Here is a 25,849-nt window from a genome sequence, read left to right as displayed (position 1 = left end):
TCTTTCTTCTTCTTTCAAAGAAACTAAGAACTCCAAAAAGGAACCACATCCTTTCTTTCCTCTTTTTTCTTTGAATCTTTACAAATGACGTTTGGTTCCAAAAGCCCATAACCTAGTCTCAAAAGCTCTAAATTAAATCACAGAAAAAGAGAAGAAGAAGAAAAGAAAAGTATTGGATTCTAACTTTTATGTTTACACTATCTCCTGGATTTAATAAAAAAACGTAATACAACCATCGAGAGACATACATCTAAAATGGAATAATTTTAGCAGTTGTGAAAACTTTGTATGTTTAGATCAATAAATATTTTTCTTTCTTTTGAGTTTCTTTGATAGAGGGAGAAAAGATATTGACAAAGAGAGATCAAAGGTGTTGTTCAATTTCTTTCACCCCTCATTTGTTGCAGAGGAGATGCTTATCTTAAGAAACTACCAGTTTCTCTTGAAAGAAAATAAAAAATAACGTGGCCTTTTATTTTAATCTCAACCATCTGTTAAGCTAGTAGGTGATGTGGCTGCACTTTATTAAAAGAAAAGAGATGTTCTGTTAACTTTTAATTGGATTCGGATGTAAGGTTTCTCAAATAAAAATATAATAATAATAATAATATAAGTCAAATCCTCTTCTATTTATTGGGTAAGGGTTAATTTAAAGCATTTATTATAATTGGGATTATTACATTTCCAATCACCAAAAAAAAAAAAAAATCTAGGGGTGTGATGAAAAATTATTTCACCCAATTTAATAAACTTTTTTTTTCATTATATTAAAGTGGTCAAATACTTCAGATCCTCTTGTCAAAATTGTTAATACAATCATATTACAAAAGAAGTTGGTTTTATATAGGGATGTAAGGGACAGGTTAGTGTTAATCTTTTAAACGATAATAATGCAGACTCCAAACTCAAATCAACCTTTGTTTGAAGATAAATTCTCTCCTTATCAAAGACAGACCCCTAACTCAAGATACAACTCAATTTCACTTGTGTATTTCAAATATTTAATTTGTAATTCTCCATGGTAAATAGTAAGTACACGGTTTTTTTTTCAACATATACGTATACCTATACATTAGATACAAAGAATGGAGATCTCAAAAAAAAAAGTACATAGAGATCTCAATTACCTGAATGTAGAGCACATATTAAATATTCTATTGACATCAATTCCAATGATCTCTCAATTACTTATGGATGTAATTCACATATCCATCGATATGCCTATGGATTCTGGTTTAAAAAAAGGGGGGAAAAACAATTGTAATCTTTCTAATTGTCAAATTAACACGAAAAATAAAAAAATTTAACGCCAAAAAGAAAAAAAACTTGATGGTAAAAAAAACTTTCTTAAAAAGAAAAAAAAATACAAAGAAGGAAAAAAAAAAAGGTGAGGAAGGAGAAGGAAATAGTAATTGAATTAAATAAAAATAGACGAAAACCTTGGCATGCCGCTTCAAGTTGGCAAATGCATTCTAGAAAAAAACAAAATTGGCAAATGGATATGAACGGATGGAAACTTGGAGTTGGGCAACTGATAAGAGAGTATTAGGATGTAAATTGTGGTAACTATTTTTATTTGAATTCAAATTAAAAAGTGGGTGTGTGGATAACATTGAAACTACTGGTAAGTGGTAACTGCTAAATAATGATTCAAGCAAGGAGAAACTAATTGGAAATGTGAACGTCCTATAAATTTAGCAAAAATTTAGAAGTTTTTAAATTAGCAATTTTACATGTCTAACCTTATTATTTCAGCTTTAAAAACTGGTAAAATTAGGGGTATTTGGACATCAAAATTGAGGATTCCAAACAGGAAAAGCCCCTTAAATAGTAGTATAGAAAACAAAAAGACACAATTGTTCGTTTTTTAAATGTTGGCGTGTGGCATAAATTTATGTAGCCAAGTGGCACAATGAGGAGTGGTCAACAAAAAGTCAAATGTTTCGGCTATTAGTTATTGCTAGTCTTTAACCCGTGCAATGCGCGGGATATTCCTAACAAAGCAACTTGTATCGTATAGGCATTCTTTTTGGGGTTAGTTTTCTATTATTATTTTTAAAGTCAATACTTTCTATTCAATCCAATTCAAGTCTAAAGAGTAAGAAAGCAAAAAACCTGGAGAACATTAATAGAACAAATCTAAAGGTCTAAAGCCTTGTTCACAATTGCCTTTGCCAATGATCATAATCATTGCCCATTACCTTATCATTCCACAGTTGCCTCATTACAATGAAATTTTCAATGTCATACATATAAAGTCAATATACATTCCAATCCGGATGCCCACCAAAAGCCAAACACAAACAGAGTGTAGAGAGGGAAAATTTTCGACCTATCATAAGCTGACACGTCACACTACCAAGTCCACAAAATACAGCCAATTACAAGGCACCACGTATTGCTGCTAGGTTTTGCTATCACTACTCAGCAACCAACAGAAATTTGTCAAGTGTCATGCAGAAACCAATCACACATCAGTGCACGTGTAAACGATGACATAAGTAGTCTCGCACGTGTAAGCGATGACACAATCAGTCCAGCACGTGTAAGCGATGACATAAGCGGACCAATCAAGCTCTGCCACGTGTCACCAATCAGACTCCGCCACGTGTCGCTTACCCACCTCCAAACTCCTATAAATGGAAGCCTTCCTAAGGCATTTCAAAGAGATCTGGAGAGAGGGCACCAAGCCATCTGAAGATTCAGAAGTCTAGAAGCTCTGCTGGAATCAAGCCCTGAAGCCTTCAGCAACTTCAAGAACTTCAACCTTCAAATACGAAGAACATTCGAAGCATAATCATCCAAACTACCTGCCTAGATCTCAAAGTTCAGTGGAATTAAGCTCAAAAGCCTCCAGAAACCTTACAAACACAAATCAACGAAGCTTTACAGATTCAAGCCTTTAAAGCACCGAAGAACTTCCATCACAAACCTTCAAATACAAAGAACATTCAAAAAGAAATCATCCAAATCATATTCCTGGATCTCAAAGCTCACTGGAATCAAGCTCAAAAGCCTCCAGAAACCTCAACAAATCACAAATCAGCGAAGCTCTACGGATTCAAGCCTCTAAAGCACCGAAGAACTTCCACCACAAACCTTCGAAGATGAAGAACACACGAAGAACACGAAGAACACGAAGATCGTGAAGAACAAAGGATTTCTAACAAGCTCATGGCCAAAGATTCATTGTAATTCCGTTTCAACCATCTTTGATCCATCCCTCAACCAAATTGAAGGATATCTTGTGTTTAAATCAAAATCACATTACCACAACTCCAATCAACAAATCTTTCAAGGAGATCGAATCAGAGAATCACTCTTTTGTAATCACAAAGAATTGTACCACACAATCATCAATACAAATTCATATTTATGAAACTATTTTTACTTGTTTGACTTATTTCGAACCGAGAAATTTAGTCGTCCACACAGAGAAACCAAGATATTGAATCAAAAATCTAACAAAAAAGCAAAAGACACTATCCAATATTGATTCAGCCTGCTCTCTACAATAATTGCAAAATTACCCCCAAAAAAAAAATCATCCAAATATCCAAACAAAAGCCAAACCTAAGCAAAAACAAATTATAACCCAAAATACCTTTATCAAAACCATATTTAACCCAAATGCCTCAATCAAAACCCTATAATCAGCACAATAAGAAATAGAGAAAGCAAAAATGTAAAGGAAACATTAATGAAAGACATTTCAATTAAAAAAAAAACAGAATACATTAGAAAGCAAATAGAAAGCCAAAGGTAATAAATGCCAAGGAAAAACATACAAAGAAAGAGCACCCAAAGAAAGAGCATTACCCCATCAATTAACTATGCAATTGAAATAATAGTATTTGAATAGGAAAAGCAACCATGGGAAACAATGAACTGGGAATTGCATAAACTACTAGCAGAAACAATATTTGATTTAGAGAAAGAAAAGACATTATGCTAACCTTGGGTATATGTAGTTAAAGTATATTCAAATTAAATATAAGTAAAGAAACTTAGAAACATCTAGTAGAAGTCCTATAAACAAATAGAAAAGAGAATAGAATAACTCATATAAGAAATGTGTAAAAGAATAAGCACCTATTTAGTGACAGATTGTTGTAGAGAGAGAAGCAGCATTCGACAAAGAAAATATGGTTGGCAGCATAGTATGCATATTGTAAAATTAATCACATAACAGCCTAACCATACACCAAATCTAATCCAATAACCTTAATCAAAATCAAATCTAACCCAAATGCCTAAATCGAATTTATAGTACCAAAAACCCAAACATAAATCATAATTATGGCAGTATTTTTAAAAAGAATAAAGAAAACCTTTACCGGCAACAGTTCCAGCTGCACTACGGTGGTGGCTACCCACACCTAAGCCTAAATCAAAATCAATTCGATTGAAATAACCAAGCATAAATCATATTTAAATGATACTCCCTCCGTCCCACTTTTTTTGTCCTCTATTCCATTTTGAGATGTCCCAAAATATTGTCCTATTTCTAAAAATAAAAGTCATTAATTTGCTAATGTTCCTATTATACCCCTATTAATTTACTAATTCAATTTTTTGATAAATTTTTTTAAGGGTAGTTTTGGAAACTTATACATTTTTAAAAGGGAGACAAGACAATAAATGATGTTCTCTAAAAAAGTTTGATTTTTCAAACAGGACAAAAAAAGTGGGACGGAGGGGGTATAATTTTAAAACAAAACAAAAAACCTTACCATTAAAGGTTTCGACGAAGTGGCAGAATGGTAGAAAAAATAGTGAAGTGGTTTGCTTAATCAGCCAAATGAGAAGTTTGGATCTTTATCCTTATCTGGCGGTGGATTTACCACAACCCACAAAAATCTTTGATCACTATTTTCTAAACCCACCGCTATTTCTTTTGACTGTTTCTCAGAAAAAGATCCCAAGCGCAGCACCTCCTTAATTGTAGGAATCAACTTTTGTCTCTCTATGCTTGCAGTTCCAACAAACCTTAACCGAACAATTTGCTTTGATTAAATTAGATACTCTAGATTGTAGAAAGATTCCACTTCATTTTTGCAGAGAAAGAAATTGAATGTTTTAAATCCAAAAGAGAATAATTCAAACAAACCCATTACCGAAAATATTTAACAAAAAATAGTCACATATCATAATTTTGATTTCCTTAACCCTAATTCTTGGAACCAAAATCTAACTGGGATTGTATAAATGGAAAACATATAGCAAAACTAATTTAACTTTAAATTTGGTGGGGAAAAAAAAAGTCAGAGAAAGAATAGGGACTCATTGGAGGTATTGTTAATCAAAAAGTCAGAAGAAGAAGGAAGAATTTTTGAAAGGAACCGGGAAACGATTCTCTTTTTTCTCTAAACAAAAGCAAATATCTACAAACATTTTGATAGAAAACCCTAAAACCCAAAACAAAAATGAATCAAATCTAAACCTATCCAACAAAAAAACTCAATTAAAAGTAAAATTTCATACCTAGATCTAAAAAATGGAAAAAAAAATTACCAGTGTCGATTCCAACAATTCAGGTGGTTGATATATGGCCTAATGGTTTCAGTCTGTGCTTGCTATTCCAATGGTCTAAGTCTGGCCAAGGAACGAACAATTGCTGGCCTTGGATATTTCTCTCTTTCTCTTGGGGTCCGACGAACAACTCTGTTCTCTCTCTTTCTTCGTATATGGGCAAGCCTTTTGAATGTAATTTACCCATTTAAGCAGTTAGTGTTGTATTTATACTCAAAGACCAAGAGACCATTAGACTGTTTTAATGCTGTGATAGGGAGCCTCTCCAGATGATGCACCATACTATTTTTTAAAGATTAAACTGTATACGTGTTTGAATTTTAGATAGGCACTTTTCCTATAGGGCAGCACCTCCTTAATTGTAGGAATCAACTTTCTCTCAGCTTCTGCTATTATATATAGTAATCTCTCCGTCCCAATTTGTTTGTCATGTTTGAAAAGTCAAACTTTTTAAGGGAATATCATTTATTATTTTGTCTGCCTTATAAAAATGTAGGCATAAATACACTTTTGGTCCCTATATTTTGGGTCATTTCTCGATTTGGTCCATAAACTGATTTTGCTCCTAGGTTAGTCCTTGATTTTTTAAAATCGTTTTTAAAATGGTCCTTGTCGTCAACCCAGTTACAGAAAACGCTGAAGTGGCAAACGGATTTCACTGTTTGCTGACGTGGCTAATAAAATAATATTAAAAAATACCACGTCAACATCCATGTCAACGTTTTAATGACAAGTCAACATTTTAATTAATAAAAATTTTAAAAAATTAAATTGAAAAAATTCAAAATCAAAAACAAAAAAAGAAAAAAAATTTCAAATCCTCTCTTTCTCAGTGTTTATGTCTGTATCTTTCTTCTTTTCATTTCCTTTTTTATTTCCAGATCCTTTCTTTCTCTGTCTCTTGGTGCGTATTTGTGTTTGTATCTTTCTTTGTTCAAGCTTTCAATCCCTCTCTCTCTCTCTTAATCTCTGACATTTTCTCTTTCTCTAAACCTGACTCTTTAATCTCTTGGTTTTTCTAGTTTTATGTGGGGTGGTTGGTAATGGAGGTGGAGATCGTTGGTCGGGGTGGAGATCAGTGTGGTTGGGGTGGTCGGGGTGGAGATCGGTAATCCATAGGTCTTGGATTATGGGTTTGAGATTGGAGATGGAGATGGAGATGGCTGGGTTTGGTTGGAGAGGTTGGGTTTTTCTAGGTTTCAATGGAGGTGGGCTGTGGTCGTGGAGAAGGAAACGGTGACGACAGCTGATCACGCTGCTGGTTGTGGGTCTTAAGTGGTGCTTTTGAAGAGATGAAAGCCATGAAATGGGTGAGCCCAGACCAAGCTCGTTGAAATCGAGTCACGAAAGCCATCATTGTTAGCCTTGCAATTCAGTGACTCGGTGTGATGTTTCAGATCTGGCCATTGACGAAATGGATGACCGAAGCAGAGATTTTGAGGTCTGGGTTTGTTGATGACTGAAATAAGGAGTTGCTTATGGTTTTCGAGTTGTTTATCTCAGTGGGTTTGTTGCTTGATCTCTCTATATGTTTATTTTTGAGTTGTAAATTTGCGGGATTGATGTAATTTTTCTGGGTTTGTTGTTTGATATTGATTTATGGGTTCAATGTTCACTTCATTTTTTGGATTTCATGTAAATTTCTAGGTTTGATGTTCATCTTAATTTATGGGTTTAAGCTGATGAGGTTCACCAAAAACAAAAGCAAAAAGAATTAAAACGATTATGAATTTTTATTTTTTAAGAAATGATTTTAGTTTAAATTAGATTTTAGGTTTTTTTTTTTTAATTTTCTTAGCTAGCTTTTTTTATTAATTTAAATGCTTACATGGCATTTAAAAAATGTTAAATATATATTTTTTACTATTATTTTATTAGCCACGTCAACAAACAGTGAAATTCGTTTGCCACTTCAGCATTTTCCGTAACTGGGTTGATGATAAGGACCATTTTAAAAACGATTTTAAAAAATAAAGGACTAACTTAGGAGCAAAATCAATTTAGGAACCAAATCAAGAAACAGCTCAAAATGTAGAGACTAAAAGTGCATTTATGCCAAAAATATATACGTTTACAAAACTACCCTTAAATAAATTTATCAATTTTTTTTTAAGTTATTCTTAATGAGGCAACTAAAAAGATGCCCCGATTAAATTGATTTTTAAAAAATTTGTTAGTTTTCTTTTCAAATAGTTTTGAAAATAAAGTAGAAGTATAATAAGAACATTAGAAAATTAATGACTTTTATTTTTAAAAACAAGACAATATTTTGAGATATCCTAAAATAGAATAAAGGACAAACAAACTGAAATGGAAGAAGTATATGATATAGATATATAGATATATATATATATATATATATATAACTATAAGCGGGTAGAAATGAGAAACTGAAAACATGGGCCTAGTTGGACTTATGGTAGAGAAATTAATGATGTATACTGGCCCATAATTACTAAAGTAGTAATCCAAAACAATACACTGATATCAAAATGTTTCATTCCTTTGGCCAAATTAAAACATCCTTCAATTCAATATTGACTCTCTTTCCAGTTCAATATTGACTCCCTTAATATACACGCAAAAATTGAAGGGAAGAAATGGACACAAGCTCAAATAACTCAATAAATTAATTACAAGTTAAATGATCGTCAATAAAAGAACCAAGTGATCATCATACAAATTTAAGGACAAATGGGTGAGTTGAAGCCCCCACATTTTCAGGAGTCAACCACCCACAGCATTATCTAGCTGCAGCACTTGAATTATGATAAAAGAAAAGAGTGTGCTACATTTACAAATTGAAGAGGACAGAAGAAACAAAGAACACACCAAAAAGAGGAAATATATATTATATATATGTAAGGAAAAGAAAAATATTTACACGCATTTACCTATTTAACAAATTATTTGCCAAAGCCCCCAATAAATATGTAGCATTTTCTTCCCAACAGTTGTGACCCTCTACACCGGGGGCTAATGAATGTCTAGCGTACACCATCAGTCGAAAGCGCCCTACCAGTATTTCGAGATACATCAACACCGAAGATGAATTAGGGCAGCAGAATGTGTTGCATGTCATGATCCAAATGCATCAGTGACTCCAATGAAGTCTCGTGTACTTATATGTCTCTAATCAGAACACTATATCAAAAAGAAATCAGGAAATAGTGTGCATTCATCTTGCCTGACCATTCTCATCAGCGTAGATAGAGACATATGCATCTGCAGCACCAGCAGCAAGCAATATTTGGTAGGGATGGAAAGTGAGGCAGCTTACAGAACCAATCTTCTGAGCCATGAACGAAGGGTAGTATCGAATGGTGCCTAGTTGTTCTCCCTCCAGACTAAAGACTTTGATAAGCTGTTTGGCTGAACCACTGGCAATAACTGGGGCATGTCTATGAACTGCTAAAGCTGTGAGGGAGCCCCTGTGAGCATCAATTGTGAGGTAGGCATCCCCGTGACTTCTGGTATCAAGAAACTGAATGTCGCCTGCCTGAGATGCACTGATAATCTGAAAGAAAATATGAAAAGTAGGTACACTTCACCTTCCCATTAATAAATACCGAATTAAAATTGCCAAAAGGAACAAGGATTTCTATATTCAATGCACTCAAAGACCTCAAGAGCTGTTGAAGCTCAATGTGTTCTCTAAATGGGCACCTAACAGAAAAGGAGTTCTGTATACCTTTGCTGGATCTAGTCCAGGTTGAAATCCAATCCCCACAACTTTCTGTGTATGAGGCCGTGTTGCACAGACAAGCCTAAGAATTACAACACTTGACATGTTAAGGCAATGAAGGAAAAATCAAACACATACAAGGGACAGAAGCAAAGTTACAGTGACAACTAATTGTCAAATTTAACATCCAGAAGCAAAGTTACTGTGACACTCAACTATAATCAACCCGAGACCAACAATTCATATATTGTATCTTTCAATCTCCATACAGCATCACGATCTTTCAGATGGGCCTAATAAATGAAATGTGCATGCATATAAGCTTAACTCTAATTCAATAGCCCACACTTCAAAAATCTGCATGAGATGGTAACATTTTGAATTACAGGTACTAAGGTACATACACATAGCCATCAGATATGCAGATAGAAAAAGAAAGTCTCAACAAAAATGTTTATATATACATATATATATATATATATATATTGATAATGTAGAGAACCTTTCTAAAGAAGAGTCATTTAGATGATAAAACCTATGGCCAACCCCACCCGCAAGAACTAAATGCCGGATAACAGGCATTCACCCCTGATGACTAAGTAGTTTATGCTCATGCTCAGGACAACCATGTATATATATATATATATGTATTTTCTCATCATGTATGCGAAAACAAAAATGAAGACAACAATAAATTGGCTTCTAACAATATCTAGAACGAAACTAATGAACTAAACATCTTGGTCCATCTAATTTTGCAGTGTAAATTGCAACAATGTTCTAGAACAATAGAGTTGGGATACAGTTGGGATACAAGATGGTCTAAAATGGCTATATGTTGCATTTATCAGGTCCTTTATTGTCCTACACCTCTGTCTAACAAAACGTTGAAATAATCTGAAACTCAAGGCCATAGTAATGTCCAAATAGCTACTGTGCATTGATCAGGTCCTTTATTGTCCTACATCATGTCTAACAAAATGCTGAAATAATCTGAAACTCAAGACCACAGCAATGTCAAAATAACACATAATTGACAAGTCAAAGGGATGATTTTAATAGTAGATTGAACTGAGCAAAAATTGATATGTTTGGATGTGAATATGCTAATTTTTCTGTACATGTGCCACCTCTTCTCCACATAATTTGCAATATCTTCTGAAATTGCAGGAAAGAAAACACTAGTAAAGAGTTCTATTTTAAAATGCTAGGAAAATTACCATGTCGCATATGAATTTTACATTATAACTATGGAAAGACTGCACTATTGCACAATGTCACAGCTCATAAACAACTAAACATTTTTATCATGCCATAAGAATATTCCACGTGAAAGCTTACATATCAGGTGTCCGAACATCATAGAGTCTTACAGAACCATCCACAAAACCAGCTGCAAATTGATCGCGGTGAACATGAGAAGCAGCCTAAACATGACATGCATAGAAAAAAAGCCATTAAAGTAAGTGTGAATCTTCACATTGGCTGTAGCAGATAAACTAACAAAACAAGAAAAAAATTACAACAGATCTTGATGAAAAAAAAAGAGAGAGAAGTGTGTGATTCACTACATTCATTCTGAAATCCAATATTTCTTGAGGGAATCTAGAGCATGTTACATATAAACAGACATGTTTGCAGCAAGTTGACATTATAAAATAAGGCAACAAATATTTTTGACCCAGCTACAGCATAGTATAACTAAATGAGTATGAGGAACACATAAAACTCACCAAGGCTGAGATGCTGCAATCCGATGATGAAGGAATGGTATTAACAAGCTGCTCTTTTTCCAGATCCCAAAGCATAATGGAGGATATCTCACCAGAAGCATACTAATGAACAACATTGAAATATTTAAAAACAATTAGTCTTAAAATATAAGCTCAAAATACAAAGACTGGGACCTAAAGTACTGGATTTACATTTTTTTTTTTTTAAAAAACAAATCTAGTACCAGATATCCAGACAGCTGTTGCCAATCCACAACAGCATTCAAACTTCGCACACCAGGTTTATGACCTTGAATTGAAGAGAATGCAGTTACAAGCTTTTGTTTATTCCTCACATTATAATCTTTCCAAATTCGAATATTTCCATCACCTACATGCACATAAGTAGTTCGATTGACCCAAAATTTCAGACATTCCAACACATAAGCTTCTGTAACCAGCAATAAACTAATTAGAGCAGCTGTAAAGATCATTACATGAAGCAGCAAGAAGCAAGCTGTCATCAAGCTCATTTACAAGGCAGAGCTTAGCAATTCCTTTTTCAGGAAAATCATGATTATCAAAACTGTTGAGTAGGGTAGTTGTGGTTTCCTCATAGTTCCATATCCTGCAAATAAACAAACACAAATGGTTAATAATTATAAAGATGTGGATAAGCCAATGCAATAAACAAAGGAATCACAAGACTTCATTCAATAAAGCGACAACATCTAAAATAATTGGAAACCAAGTAATCATATTGTATATAAGCTATGATATAAAAACATATAGGGCACCCCCAAAAAAAAAAAAAAGTTTAATTGATTAAACCAAATAATCAAAAGCTTATAATAGCCACCAGCCATATTGAATGGAATTTATGAAAGATACAAAATAACCAACTTCCATAATTTTCCTCCTTTTTCAAGTATTTTTTTTTTTCCCTTTTTCCCATTTTCAAGTTTTTGCAATATCAAAAGTTATAATATAACTGGATACATAAAGTAGCAATATAAAAGCCATTACCAAAGCCAAAGAAGAGAGCTAATGCCGGGTTCCCATTTATTGTAATCAGGACATGCTAAGCATGTTCACAGCATTGCTTGAATAGAAACTATAATAAATGCAAAGCTGCATACCTGATCCGTTCATTGTCATCTGCAGCAATAACAATAGGAGAGAAAGGTTGCAGCAGTATTGATTTGGTACCAGTCTCAAACTTCGTATCCAAGCTAGCAATTGGACTACTAAACTTGCTAACAGCTGACCAAGAAACAAAAATCACATTGGCTCCATAATCAAAAACTATAATGAACTTTTTCTAAGCTTATCAGAAGTACATGGTAAAAGGAAAAGAAGATAAATAAACAAAAAACACCCACATGAACGCTGGCATTTTCCTATGTGGTCCAACGTAAGCTTTTCCCTCTCTTCTCTTCGAGCTAGTATTTCGTCACTATCGTCTGATGCAGTAAGAAGTGGCTTGGAGAAGTGGCCACAACTCCAATTGTAGATTGTTGATTGTGGAAGCAAACTGCGTTCTGAAGCCCCAGAGGGGCCCCCAGAACCTAAAAGAGGGTCAGCTAATCCTGAGTCCGGGGAATTTATCAAATGAGGCCTGAACTCTAAGGAACAAACTCTTCGCATTCCAGTTAAGTAATTAGGTCGAGGAGGGCTGACAGGAGGAGTTCGGAAGGTGGTTAAAGGCAAATGACCTGCTCACAACAGCACAAGTAAATCATGATTCACATAAAAGAGTGCATACATATGGTAATTCCAAACAAAAAAGTGATCCCATATTCTTCACCAACAAAAATTTACCTCCATTCATGTCAAACCATGAAGATGAACGAGCTAGTCCAGCAAAACTAGGAGTGGGAAGTGCTGTTGTGGGATCAGCAGGCCGAACATTGCCACTTGGCTTCAAAGGTTTTGTCACCACTTGTTCAATCCCTATAATGGACAGTACCCGCCGGCCAAGACTAGCTATGCGTGGAGATGGATCCTTGGCTAATGTACACATAGCTAAAACACATTGTGAATACATGGCATTGTCCAGTGGCTTTGACCTTGAATGGTTAACAACCCCGTTGCTGACACCATCGTTCAATACTCCAGAATCAGAATGTTGAGATGAATCATCAGACAGAGGAGAACCATGCATAATTCCAGCGTTAGCAAGAGGGCTGCTGGTGGAGACTCTTCCATCTCGAACAAGTGATGGACTGTCATTGCCAATTCTCACCAGAGAACCAATTTGGGATGAAACGATACTTCCATGTGGCATGTACTGGTTTGAGTTACTATAATTACTGCCTGCACTTTTTATATGAGCCAAAGAAGGTAAGGAATTCAGCAGAGAATTAGACTGAGGTTTCCAATATGCCGAAGCAATTGACTTGAGATGCTTATTGTGGCCAAAGGCGAAGCGTGCCAGAGCTGTCAAGAAACAAGGAAAAAATCAGACTGAGCTTACACAAACAACTAAGAATATCCAAACTAAAATATATAACGGTTAAGGGTGTAGCTGAGTTAGGAGAGACGTACAAGCATAACATAATATAGGTGTGTGTGTGCGTGTGTGTGTGTGTGTGAAAGGAGAGAGGGCATAGAAAGTTCTAATAAATTGCTGGTCAGACAAGTGGCCAAGCATTATCAATTGAAGGCCTTCAGAATTCAACAAATCTTCAACTAATTTGAATATCACCATGTAACAGTTTGAAACAACTAAAACACAATGAGAGAAATGACATCATTTTCTCAATTTTCCACCAAATATAACTTGTCCAACTTCAATGTGTGAAAAGTGGTGCCTTCAAATCATTTTGGAAGTGTCCAATCTCTACAATTTTCATCAAATAAGAACAAAAATATTTACTTAATTAAAAATTTTCAGATGCAGAAAACAATCCAACCAGATGAATATGGAAAATTTGATGACTGCTCACGTACCCACAGCAACCTCAGCCCTGACAAGCGGGCTTCCATCTGAAACAACACTTAAAAGGCTTTGAACAATGCTAATCTCAGCCCTAATCTTTTCATCATCATCACAATCTTCATCTCCACCAACACCATCTCTACACGAGTCACCCCCCATATCAAGCAAGGTACCAAGTGCAAACACAGCAGAAGCCCTAACCTGAAAATAAATAAAAGGAGCTGTAATGCGAAATGAAAAACCACCCATCAGTTAAAACACACACACACATAGTTCATAGAGTAGGATGTAAAACCTCTGGTTGGGGCTCAGACAGTAGAGAAGCATATATAGCAGGGGCATTTGCCTGCAAACCCATTATTTGGGCCTCTGGGAAATCCTCCCACAGCTTTCCCATACAGAGGCAAAGCCACTGAAGAAATAAGGGTTCAGTTTGCGCATCATTTGGAGTTGAACCCTGAAGGTGCTTCAAGCAGACATGAATCAAACCGGCTTCCATACAGGCTTCCTGGCCCCTTCTGTGCCCATCCACAATTACAGCCAAAACAAATGCAGCCATTGCACGCTGCTCAGGAAATGCTTCCATGCTATCAAGAAATCTAATGAAATATGTATGACCCCCATCCTTTACTAGATCAACCTGACATGACTATTATCCCACAAGACAAAATAGCATTATCAATTTTTTATTTGAATATATTTATCAAACAAAAAAGAGATTTATTACAAACTAGTTACAAAAAACCAGGAAGGGGAAAAAGATAAAGAAGGGACTGCAATTAAATTTATTAGAATTTGTAGCATCTCATATTGTAAAAAGGAAAGAGAGAGATCAATCTGAATTTATATCGTAAAGTATTCTTAGAACAAGAATAACTCATTTATCAGAATTTGCAGCATCTCATATTGTAAAAATAAATAATAATAAATAGTTAGGAACTACTTGAACAACTCACCATTTCCAGCTTGCTAAATTGTGGTTGTGGAACCAAAGTTTCAAGACTACTACAATCTAATCTATTTCATTCTTGCCATTCTATGGTTATATTTCCTTTAACTGCCAATAATGATGGGAAAAGTTATGGCAAGTTGTGAAGATTCCACAGTAATCCATAGCAGGAAATAATCTTACTGAACCATCATTTTTTTCCCTTCATAATGAATAACACAATCCAAGCTAGCAGACAACATGAAAAGCTACTACGAGTCTACGAGGACTACTAAACTAATGAAAAGTTATCAGTACCTTAGTAGATTTATAGCATCATATGAAAGTTGGTCATTGTAGTCTTCTCTTTTAGCATGTGATTTTGACCAGATACTGTTTTCAATATCTTCCAAAAAAAGGTGATCCTTAACGTATTACTAAGAATCTAACAAATTCACATGGCATTAATCAAAACCTATAGCAACATAAAACAATAACAACATTTGAAAACTCAAAAAGAATTACTCATAATGTTGACTTTGTTGGGCTTGGAATGAAACTAAAAGCTTAAGTTATTCTGTGTCATGTTAACTGAATTCAAATCACAGTGGACGATACACACCGCAAACAATTTCCTCTGTTTGGACACTGACTAAAATTTTGTTTATTATAACCCATCAGAACATTATTAGATTGTGGTGTTCATAGGTAACTGATATTTAATATGATGATATAGGCCGTAGAGATTGACTTGCACATGAAATGCATGTATAAAAAGAGAAAATTACATTCACATTTATAAAAATACTGCTAAAAAGAGAACAAAATTCTAGTGAAAAATGAAATTCCAGACATTGCCAGGCACATGTAATATTGGTGAAAACAAATTTTTCCAAAATTAATTCTATTTAAAACAGCTGCAGATTGGCACCTCCTGGCATTTCCAATAGAAACATCTAGAGTTCAAATCCCCCTACCCGCAATTATCAATGTATCAATCAAACGCTGCAAATTAACTATGCAAAAAAACAAACCAAAATTTGCTGAAACATTTTGAAGCAGATTTAGGTATATACCTTATCAAGTGCTAGAATCTTTGTCCATATAAATACAAGAATTTGTCGTAGCTCAGGTGTTGTTGTTTGCAACAACTTCAGTACGTATGGAAATATTCCAACAGACAAGGCCTGGGAAAAAAAAATAATCATTACATAAAATACCACTACAAGATGAAACAGAGAAGCAACAAAGCTATTACAAACTACCAGATCTACAGCCCAGGGTCCCATATCAAGGAATCTTCCAAGAAGAACCAGTGCCCGAAATCGATGGCATTGACTAAGCAAAACCTGGAACAAAGATAATTGACAGACTTGTTATTATAAGCAAGGAAACACCAAACACTGACCCAATTAATAAGAGAATCCATTCAGCATGGGGGGGAAAAGAAGAAGGCAAGACATGAGCTAGGGAAGGAAAGAACATAAAGACAAAAATTAATCTTAAAAAAATAAAAATCATTACACACCAGCCGGCACAACTTCAAACGGCGCCACTTAAAGAAATTTACATCGACCATGACACAATGGCCGTCACTACCCAAGCCTTCTATCTTATTTTTCCTTAGTTAATTAGAGAATTAGAACTAGTAAACCAATTTTTTCAAACAACTCTTAATACACTATACTGTAATTACAGGCTATGCCAGTTTTTATAATATAGGAAAGGTGCTTATATGATAGAGCCAGAATTGAAGATCAAAAGAGAAGTGCCACACCTGAAGAACAATAGGCAACTGCTCTGGCGGTTTCTTATGCTCGGATCCATGGTCAAGCCACACCTCAAAAGCCGTCAATTGTTCAGTGAAAAATGGACTAGGCTGAAACAAAACAAACATGTTTTACTTAAAGAGGACCAATAGAAAAGAGTGTGATTGGAGTAAACTACAGCATATTCATATTTCTCTTAACAATTAAGCTAAACTCTAACAAATCTTTCTGATAAGCAGTTTTATGCCACAAGGGGGAGAGAATGGAAGATTCAAACAAATGACTTCCACTTCATGAGGCCGGGTTCCAAATAGTGCTACCCCTTTGGGTTCTAAATTCTAACAAATCATGTCAGTCCAGAGTAATTCAAATAAATATAAGAAAAACCCAAGGAACACACCAGGAACTCGGCATTAGGGTCATCAATCAGTGTTGGAAGCTGAGCAAGGCAGATCTCAGCAGCCATGTCCCATGCATCCCTGCAATGTGCAAAATCGAAAGTGAAAATTGAATTGGATAAAGAAACAACCAAATTAAATTTGAAAGGATCTGTGTACCACATATGATGCTGATGGGTTGGCGGCAACATTGGGTGAGAAATGGGGGAACAATTAGCAGAACGCATGATTCGCTCAGCAAGTAAAAAATTTCGAAATAAGCTGGCAACTAGCAAATCTTGTCGGAACAGTCTCTGAAAAAGATCTGCAGCACAAAACTAACTATTGGCTACATATACCATCAAAATCAACCATAAATGAACAGCTAAAAACCATGCATCAATGCACTAAATCAGGAAAATGAAAAACTACCATGAGGAAGAACATTCCAGGCAATTGTGTCAGTCACAGCTGTAAAAATCCAGTTCAATTCTCCCAAAAGTGTTTTTCGGTCATTCGGGCGGCCTGGAATTCTATCTATAATTGAATAATCAACAGACTCACGCAGCAAGGAACGTCTGCAGAACCTGGGAGACAGAACGTCAAAAATTAGAATATAGACAAGTCCAATTAACACATGGATTATTAACAAAAAGAAAGTAGACAACATAACAATCTAATAAGCAAAGTTGCAGATCATAAAAGGACCACACAGTACTAAAGTTCAAATGTTCCACAAAAAAATCAGCAACAGCTCAAAGAATATAGGAAAACTAGAAGCACTAATATATAAATTCAAAACAGATATCAGGCACCCGCAACAATGAAGGTCAGAAACATGAATACATTACTTACTAAGGGTTTACAAATGCAGCAAAGACAGCTTCACAACCAATCAAATTAAAAAGCAACTAAAGATCAAACACCAAAATGTAGGTAATTAATTGATTCACACAAACCAATCCAGCAACTAAATCCTAACCAACATGGCTAACTCCACAAGACGTAAAAGTGCAATATGTGAACACATAAACTTACAGTTTAAATGTTCACATCATCTGACAAGAACCAACCCAGCAACTCTGGGAAACTATGGGTGTATCTGTTTATAGGCAGCAACAATACAAGGATGGAGTTACTCCCCTAGAAGATGATATAGTTGTATCTTTTTCTATTACCAACAGATGTACTGTAAAAACTCTGAAAAATGGAAAACATCCTCTGGTGAATAATGGGAGACTCCAAACTGAATAATGAATGAAAAAGAGAGTGAATACATTCATCATTCATCCCAACAAAAAAGTAGATGGAAGTCACAATTTCTTCATGTTTGATGAGAATAGAGGAGGTTCGAACTACCTCTACTTCATGCGGCATGGTCCCTACCTGGTTGTGCTACCACTTGGGATTTGATAATAGATAACTGCTATATAAATTTTATTAGCTTGAATTTCAAAATAAAATATTCAAATGCAAAGGATGCCACAAGAGAATAGGATGGCATAAAATCAGAACCAAGCTTCATATGTTGGAAGGGCAAAGCAAGCCTAGACCCAAAATGCAGCAAAAGTAGATGAAAACAACAGAAATTTCTGTAAGGCAGTGCTTGATTGACTACAAGGATCATAACCATACCCAACAATTTAGGTAATTGGAGAAAATAAACAGGACTGTTATAAGGGTGCACCTGGTATAAAAAAATTACTTAAAAAAAAAAAAAAAAAACTCCTCTCATAGAATATGATTAGCATAGTTGATATAAGCTAATATCATAGACCTACTGAATACCAAAGTAAAGAGGAAGAAACAAATCTTACAAATACGGTAGAGAGTACCTATTTGGTGCGCTCCCTCTATATAATTCTTTGCTATATTCACCTAAATGTACTGCTCAACGACACAATAGTTATCTTCTGCTAATTTTTATATCAGAAAAAATTGTAAGCTCATAATCTAAGTTTCTGATATGTTTTAGGACACACAACCCACTGTTATTACTCTATAGATACTTGGGTTCTTACATTAGCCAATGACTAAAATGCCCTTATTTATGATATGGAACCTCACCAAGGTGAGCAGGACCCTTTGGACCCACCCTTGGAGATTAAACCACAGATCCAGGACCCCACCTGCCAAAACCATGTATCATGTTATCCAGGAAGGCTCCTCAAGGGAATCGAAACCAGGATGTCTGGGTCTAAAGCTCATCTCAAGTCTCCAATCACTAGGCTGCACCCTGACAGGTAAAACCCCACAGCAAAATTGATCTGGACATCACGCACACAGGACACGACGGAGCTGCGCACACGTGTGATATAGATAAGGCCCAAGTCCATACTAAGCCCACTATCTTAAGATGACTAAAATGCCCTTTACACCCTCTAATCTATTTTTTGTCTAAATGATGCAATTTTTTAGTGGGCTAATGGCAAGATTCTAACAGCTGTAGATAGAAAGGGCACATTGATATTGTTGTAATACTAGAGGGTGTAAATTGCATGTTTTATAGTTAAGGGACCAAGTTAGAAGCAACCTCAAACTTAAGAGGGTGTAATTAGTATTTCACCCTAAACCATTTATACCAATACAAAACATATGGATATTAAATTTACTTTTCAGTGTGTAAGTGGAAAAATTCATAGAACAATACTATAGGGGGCTGCTCCAACTCTATTTTTGTCCTAATTTACTGCGCCATCAAAAACAATTTTCCAATCATGTGTTCCATGCTTTGTTTGGCATGTCCCAAAATATTTTTTACACTAAAAAGTCAAAAAATAAATACATAAATAACTGATGCTCATTTTTTGCATAATACCTCCATTGAAGTAAAAACTACATTTAGAAATAAATCGTTTTTCAAATGAGAAATAGAATCTACGACAAAATGGGGAAAGTAAAAAAGTGAGAACGGATTTAACGCAAGCTCTCCTTTAATATTTTTCCTTCTCAAAAGGGACAATAAATTCAGGACAGGAGTACATCTTACGAGAATAACCAATAAGTCATGTTCTATGTGCAGACTGAAGAGAGTAGGAAACATATAGTTGGTGCCTTGCGTGCAAAGCATGAAAAGATTAACACCCGAAAGCATCATTAATTAAGTTCAACTAATACGTGTCAACAGGTATGCTCAGTATATACAAAGGCGCACTTGACAACTATTATTTAAAAAAAAAAAAAAACCAGATAAGCAAAACCACACACTCACACACAAAAGAAGTTACAACAAATCAAAGTCAAATTACAGCCTTACAAAAGCCAAGAGCCTTGTAGGTTGTAGCTTAACTGGCACTTCTTGATGTTTCCAACGAAGACGTCTAGGGTTCAAATCCCCCCTCCCCCAACTATCGAATTGTCAAACAAACAACCAAAAATTACAGCCTTCCAAAAGCAAATACAATGATAAAAAATTAATCTCACAAAAGCCTCAAGAGAGAGGGCTTAGTTATAACAAGGGCACAGCACAAGTTTTGTCAGTCATGCATGATATCACATCTATGGCTCAATGTATCCAAGGTCTTTCATAATGTAGCCTTTTTATCGGTAATTACACAAACACCCAGTGGATCTTGAACCCATGACCCCATCCTCTACCTTGCTTTTACAGAGGTGGAGATGAGATAAGAGCTAGAGCTCATTGCCAAAGATGGCAAATAATATTTCACCAGGGAATGAGTACAACTAAAATACTGCATTGTGACAATGCAATATTATCTTGAATGAAACACAGATCAGAGGCAGCATCCATTTAAAAAAAAAAAGGTCATATTTTCTGGAATGAAATAAAAGTTTCAACAATTGGTCAAACTGAACAACTAAAAAGGAGATAAATGTCACCATCTTAATGCCATCTTTATTGGAGTTGTGAGGCAAGAAGTAAACACATCAGCAGGAAATTCAGAACTCTGAGGAAGAGTTTCATGTGCTTCACAAGCCGCAAGTAGAATGCAATCCCTTGAGGATCCAGAAGCACCCCAATCATTAAGCTATCAAGGAAGAATCCAACACTTATTAGGAGTCAGAATAATAAATAATAACACCTGTTCCTACATCATGAAAACAAAATTACCATATAAAATTATAAACAATACACTGTTGCTACCTCATTGAATGCATTGATAATCATCCCAGCAGCAGAACAGTCAAAAACATATATTGATGGTGTCTTCAACCAGGAATCAAGGTCACTGATTTGCAAGGGTATATATTGTGTATAACTCTGCAATTAAACTATTGGTAAGAAAAACATGGCAATCTCTTAAATAATCACACAATAAAACAACACAACAACAATCAAGCTGTAATCCCAAAATTATGGGGTCAACTAATCACAACAAAACAGCACCCAATTTATGATAAAATAAAATAAAAAGGGGGGTTTGAACACTGTTACATACCCTATTAAAGAGCCAGATTTCACCATTAGCAGTTGGTTTTGGCACACCGTGTCCATTATAATGAAACAAAACTCTCTCAGACTTGGCATATCTGCGACAAGTATTACAAAGTTTCTTCACTTCCTCCACTGTAGGATCAAGTTGACACTTATAGCGAGCCTGTCAAAGTTTCAACAAGTTAAAATTAAACTTGATACATTAATATGTCACAGATACATGACAAAATGTTCTTACCCTTGGTTGCCACCTTTCATACTGACTACTCAAGGTTTTTCCAATTGTTTCAAGTGCTTTTTGAGGTGCCATTGAAAAAGGATCTGCAAACATGGATAGAAGATATAAATTGATAAAGAAAGGCTCTTGCCTACAATTTTTTTTTTTTTTTTAAAAAAGTCCCAACTATTCTACTACATATTTCATTTAATTTCCAAGAATTGTGTCTGACTAAAATTTGCAATGTGTTGCCTTTTTCTTCACTTTCTTAGCAATGAAAAAAAGCTAGGACACAAGTTTTAAAAACAGGAAAATCTATATAAATAATAAAAACAATATTAGATAAGCACAGCATAGGAGTCATCAAAAAAATTTCAAGAATAAATCAAGATTTAAAAATTAAAACAGCATGAATTAGAGTTGAAAAATACTACAACTGAACAAGGACAATGAATTTCTTTTAAATACATTTTACAATTAGTTCATCTGACACATACACTGACAATGACTCCTTTTAAACATTACAATTATTTACTTTAAGAAAACAAATAATAGGTTCATTAAAAATAGATAAAGATTCTAAAGTTCTAATAGAATTTACAGTAGCTGTTTCCAATATGTTGGAAAAACCATTTACAACCTCCTCAGCACACCTCACCAAATAATAAATAAATTACAATGAAAGAAAAACATTTGGCACAACATAAGGACTCACTAACAAAAATTCTATCACAAATTATTAGAAATAGCAGCAAGTGTTTGGAAGTCCAGCATATGTTAGCTCAGACCAAAAAGCTGCCTTAAGAGACCAACCGAAGTGGAACAAAATTAAGATGACAATATATTAACCGGTACACATACAATAAAACAACAGGAATAGAAAGGAATCAACAACTTAAAATGCACCTATCCAGCACTCCATTCTGGCACAAGGAGAAATCTTAATTACATCAGGTGGATCAACACTAATGTTTAAACATAAAACTAGAGCGACACATCCCGTCTTCATCTGCATAAAAAATGGGGAGTCAATCCAAAGCAAACATGCATGTATATAAGAAAAAATTGTTCCAAAGATCCATTTACCAGACTAGATAAAAATAACAAAAAATGAAAATAATAATTACAAAAAGGAGCAAGGGAGAGAAAACTCCACTGAGAAATTAAAACCAAGACATTGAAATTATAGATATTTTCACAAAATCTTCTACGCAAAAGAATAATTATATACTACAATTTATTTTCTTGATTAAATTCTAATATTCTTTTTTTAAACCCAAAAAAAGGGAGGAGGGGGGGGGAATTTTTTGCCCTTAAGGTAAATAAAAAAATTGCCCAATAATGAAGTGATGATATTAATTCCAACACTCTAACTACTGAGAAATCAAATACATTCTATTGTTCATTCTGTGCGTGTTTGTCAACACTCTGGGTACAGGGTAAATGCAATTAAGTGAATTAAATACTTTACATTTTACTATTTTTGTGACATTTAAGAAGTCACCCAGGTTTTTACAGATTCCCATCTAACAATAACAACGAAACTTCAATCAGGTAGACAGCATCATCATAGCTAGGGCCTATCTTAAGAAGTTAAGCACAGCACCCCAGGCAGTAGAAGTTTAGGCTGTCGATATGACTAAGCTCTGTTTAGCCAAAATCTTTTACACAATTGCAAAATATAATTATTGCTAACTCCAGATCATTTTTATCACTGGTGCAACACATAGGACAACTCTTTTCTAGCAAAGCATATTTGGAAATCCTTAATTCCTTTAAAAGTCAATATTTGTGTGGGTGGGTGGAAACAATTGGCTAAGAATGAATGTAATATCCATAAATTACAAACTTCCCAATCCATGCAAACTTTTTAGAATCTGGATTTTATTCCTTTCAACCATCCTTTGTCAAATACTCAAATAGGTACGGTTCATGAAAATATTTTAATTCTATAAAGAGAAACTCATAAATCAACAAGGGTCTAATAATCTAGCAAGGAAAAGTTTTCCTCCAAACTAGGTCAGAGGAATCTCCTCCAACCCATTATGTGGCTGTTTATAAGACCATCCACATGTATTACATAATATGATTTTTAAGTAGGTTGTGTGACTAAAAATACACGCAGATAGTTTTTTAAGTTGCCCCAGAGTGGGTTGGAGGAACTTTTCTCCCAACAACTTTGGAGGAAAACCCTGTCCATTTAGCAATAGACCCTAATTTCAATGTTGCTGTCTATTTAGTCCATAAACTGATTTATGAAGCTGGAAACCACATTAACTAAATTATGAACATAGAAGTTTTTGGTTCCATTGCAAGACTGACTTAAGAAGATCTGAAATCTTAATCTCCTCACATTCTCAAAGTCCTTGTCACCCATGTAATACATTGTGTATCGCCTATAGACCACATTTGGTAGTGTGAGCTTGGATTAGCTTTTCTCTTTAAGCTTTTTAGCTTATTTGCTTATTTACAGCTTTTTAAAACCTAATTTGTTTTCTAGGTACAGTAAACTATACTTTCGCCAACTTTCAGCAAATATGAAAAACAAGCTTTCAGCAAAAAGCTAATCCGAATGCACTATATGGAATACCACAATACTTTTCACTTATCAAAAAAGTGCATAATTCTTACTAATATTGTTAGCCATTGTAATGCAACACATTATAACACCCTAAAATGGTTTAAATCACATGGTGACAAATAACCCATGATAAGGACCTGATACAACCCCAATCTATTGAAACTGGTGGACAACCCAGATATAGATTTTCATTTAGATCATATCTTTTCCTACCCATATATATATATATATATAACTAAACAATCAATTTCAATTTCAATTCAACATCAAAAGGAAAAACAAAGGAGCTGCAACTAGATAGCAAAAGACAGGCTTACTCGGTCCTTAGGCCGCCATTTCGAGACCAATCCATTATCAGACGGGCCAGTAGGCACGCAAGCCTCGAAGGCCTCGTGTCTAAGCTCACACAACACCATATTCTGAGGCAAATAAGCCATACTAGTCGCAGTAGAACCCGAGGCATTGCCATGAGTACTACTACTAGCAGTCTCCGAATCCCTTCTCTGCGAAGAAGAAGCTAAATCACCATCCTCGTGACTCGAGCCACTGTCATCGAAATGGTTCGAAACCACCGCAGTAACCACCGAAGATTGCGAATACCTAGACGCCATCAAATCCCCCAATGCCATTCAAAAACCTCTCCCCCACTCCCCTTCCCTCCCTCAACGCCCTAACCCAATCAATTGCCCTAATTGGAAAACCATACTCCACCAGAAACGAAAACAAATACAGAAGAAGAAAAAAAAGTGCACACAAAAAACCCTAGGTTTTTCCGCTTCAAATCGAATCGCAAAGATCGAAATCGATAGAGAGATAGAAAGAAAGGGAGACTAATCAACAAAGCCGCTGAACCAGCGGCGCATGGAGATTCGTCTGAGGAAAGATAGAGAATCCAGCTCGGAAAAGGCAGAGGAGAGACTGTGAAAACCCTAGAGCAAACCCTAGGTATTAAAGAGGAAGAAGAAGACGATGAAGATGAAGATGGAGGCGCATATAAACACTGTGGCGGCCACAACACAGACGAAATGAAAGGAAAGAAAGAAAACAAAAGCCAAACCAAACCAAACAAAACCCCCAGAAAAATAAATATAAATACAAATATAAATACAAATCTCTCTCGCTCTCTCTCTGTTGTGTGTGTGTGTGTGTGTGTGTAAATATGAGTGAGAGTGAGTGAATGTGTGTGTAGCGCTTGTGTGCTCTTGTTGGTGTATATTGTGCTTGTCTTTTTTCTTTCTTTTCTTTTTCTTTCTTTTTTTTTTCTTTTTGTAATAGAATTAATTATGAATTTTTTTTTCTTTTTTTTTATTTTAGAACTTTAGAACCCACCAGTATTGTTAGGTAAAAAATCACTTCTTCTTTCTCTTACATTTTTATTAATATGATTTATTTCCCTTTTTTTCTTTTTCTTTTTTCATGTTGTCTCTAAATTATATGTAATTGAATTAGTTAGGAAGTAGTCACTCATGTTGGGTACTTTCGTGAAAGGCTCGAATGACGTTCGACAAAAGTACTTGTACTCAAAACCAACATAGGTGGGCAAGTAGATTGATGAATTGTGTTCAAAACTATTTTTAAAAACTATTTTAGTTACATGAGTTTCATTTTAGGAGAGTGTAAGCGAGAGGGACACCAGCTGGATTTCATTCTCTTTGGAATAAATTCTCCTATGCTTTTCTCGGTTGGACCAATGACCTAATCAGCTTTGCTC

The 25,849-nt window shown here is 35.0% G+C and overlaps 1 protein-coding gene and 1 long non-coding RNA gene across 2 annotated transcripts; both read right to left on the bottom strand.

Annotated features, from left to right (window-relative positions):
* Positions 1-3,299: 3,299 nt before the first annotated feature.
* Positions 3,300-5,749, bottom strand: LOC136067093 (uncharacterized). The gene is made up of 2 exons (XR_010628616.1): positions 5,515-5,749; positions 3,300-4,989 (listed from the first exon to the last, which is right to left on the bottom strand). It is a non-coding gene; the product is annotated as an uncharacterized LOC136067093 (long non-coding RNA).
* A 2,370-nt stretch (positions 5,750-8,119) lies between these two features.
* Positions 8,120-25,275, bottom strand: LOC112023882 (regulatory-associated protein of TOR 1). Its single transcript, XM_024056504.2, has 23 exons — positions 24,456-25,275; positions 22,464-22,566; positions 21,579-21,661; positions 21,345-21,503; positions 21,050-21,166; positions 20,785-20,933; positions 17,377-17,531; positions 17,125-17,269; positions 16,968-17,046; positions 16,576-16,677; positions 16,064-16,147; positions 15,875-15,985; positions 14,166-14,519; positions 13,882-14,071; positions 12,751-13,368; positions 12,312-12,644; positions 12,069-12,192; positions 11,427-11,557; positions 11,175-11,320; positions 10,951-11,052; positions 10,559-10,644; positions 9,224-9,299; positions 8,120-9,049 (listed from the first exon to the last, which is right to left on the bottom strand). The coding sequence occupies exons 1-23, from the start codon at positions 24,765-24,767 to the stop codon at positions 8,711-8,713; spliced, it is 4,098 nt and encodes a 1,365-aa protein (XP_023912272.2). The 5' UTR covers positions 24,768-25,275; the 3' UTR covers positions 8,120-8,710.
* Positions 25,276-25,849: the final 574 nt, after the last annotated feature.

Source organism: Quercus suber, unplaced genomic scaffold, assembly GCF_002906115.3.
Source record: "Quercus suber isolate HL8 unplaced genomic scaffold, Cork oak 2.0 scaffold_57, whole genome shotgun sequence".
Classification (NCBI taxonomy): domain Eukaryota; kingdom Viridiplantae; phylum Streptophyta; class Magnoliopsida; order Fagales; family Fagaceae; genus Quercus; species Quercus suber.
The sequence above is the reverse complement of the archived record's forward strand: the minus strand, read 5'-3'. Positions and strand labels throughout refer to the sequence as shown.

Excerpts from the sequence above, each read along its gene's own strand:
- LOC112023882 (XM_024056504.2), bottom strand. The coding sequence starts at position 24,767 with ATGGCATTGGGGGATTTGATGGCGTCTAGGTATTCGCAATCTTCGGTG. Across the intron at positions 21,662-22,463 it reads CAGAATGGAGTGCTGGATAG|ATCCTTTTTCAATGGCACCT; the intron begins GTGCATTTTAAG and ends CCATGTTTGCAG. Across the intron at positions 16,148-16,575 it reads AGTTGCCTATTGTTCTTCAG|GTTTTGCTTAGTCAATGCCA; the intron begins GTGTGGCACTTC and ends TCTTTGTTCCAG.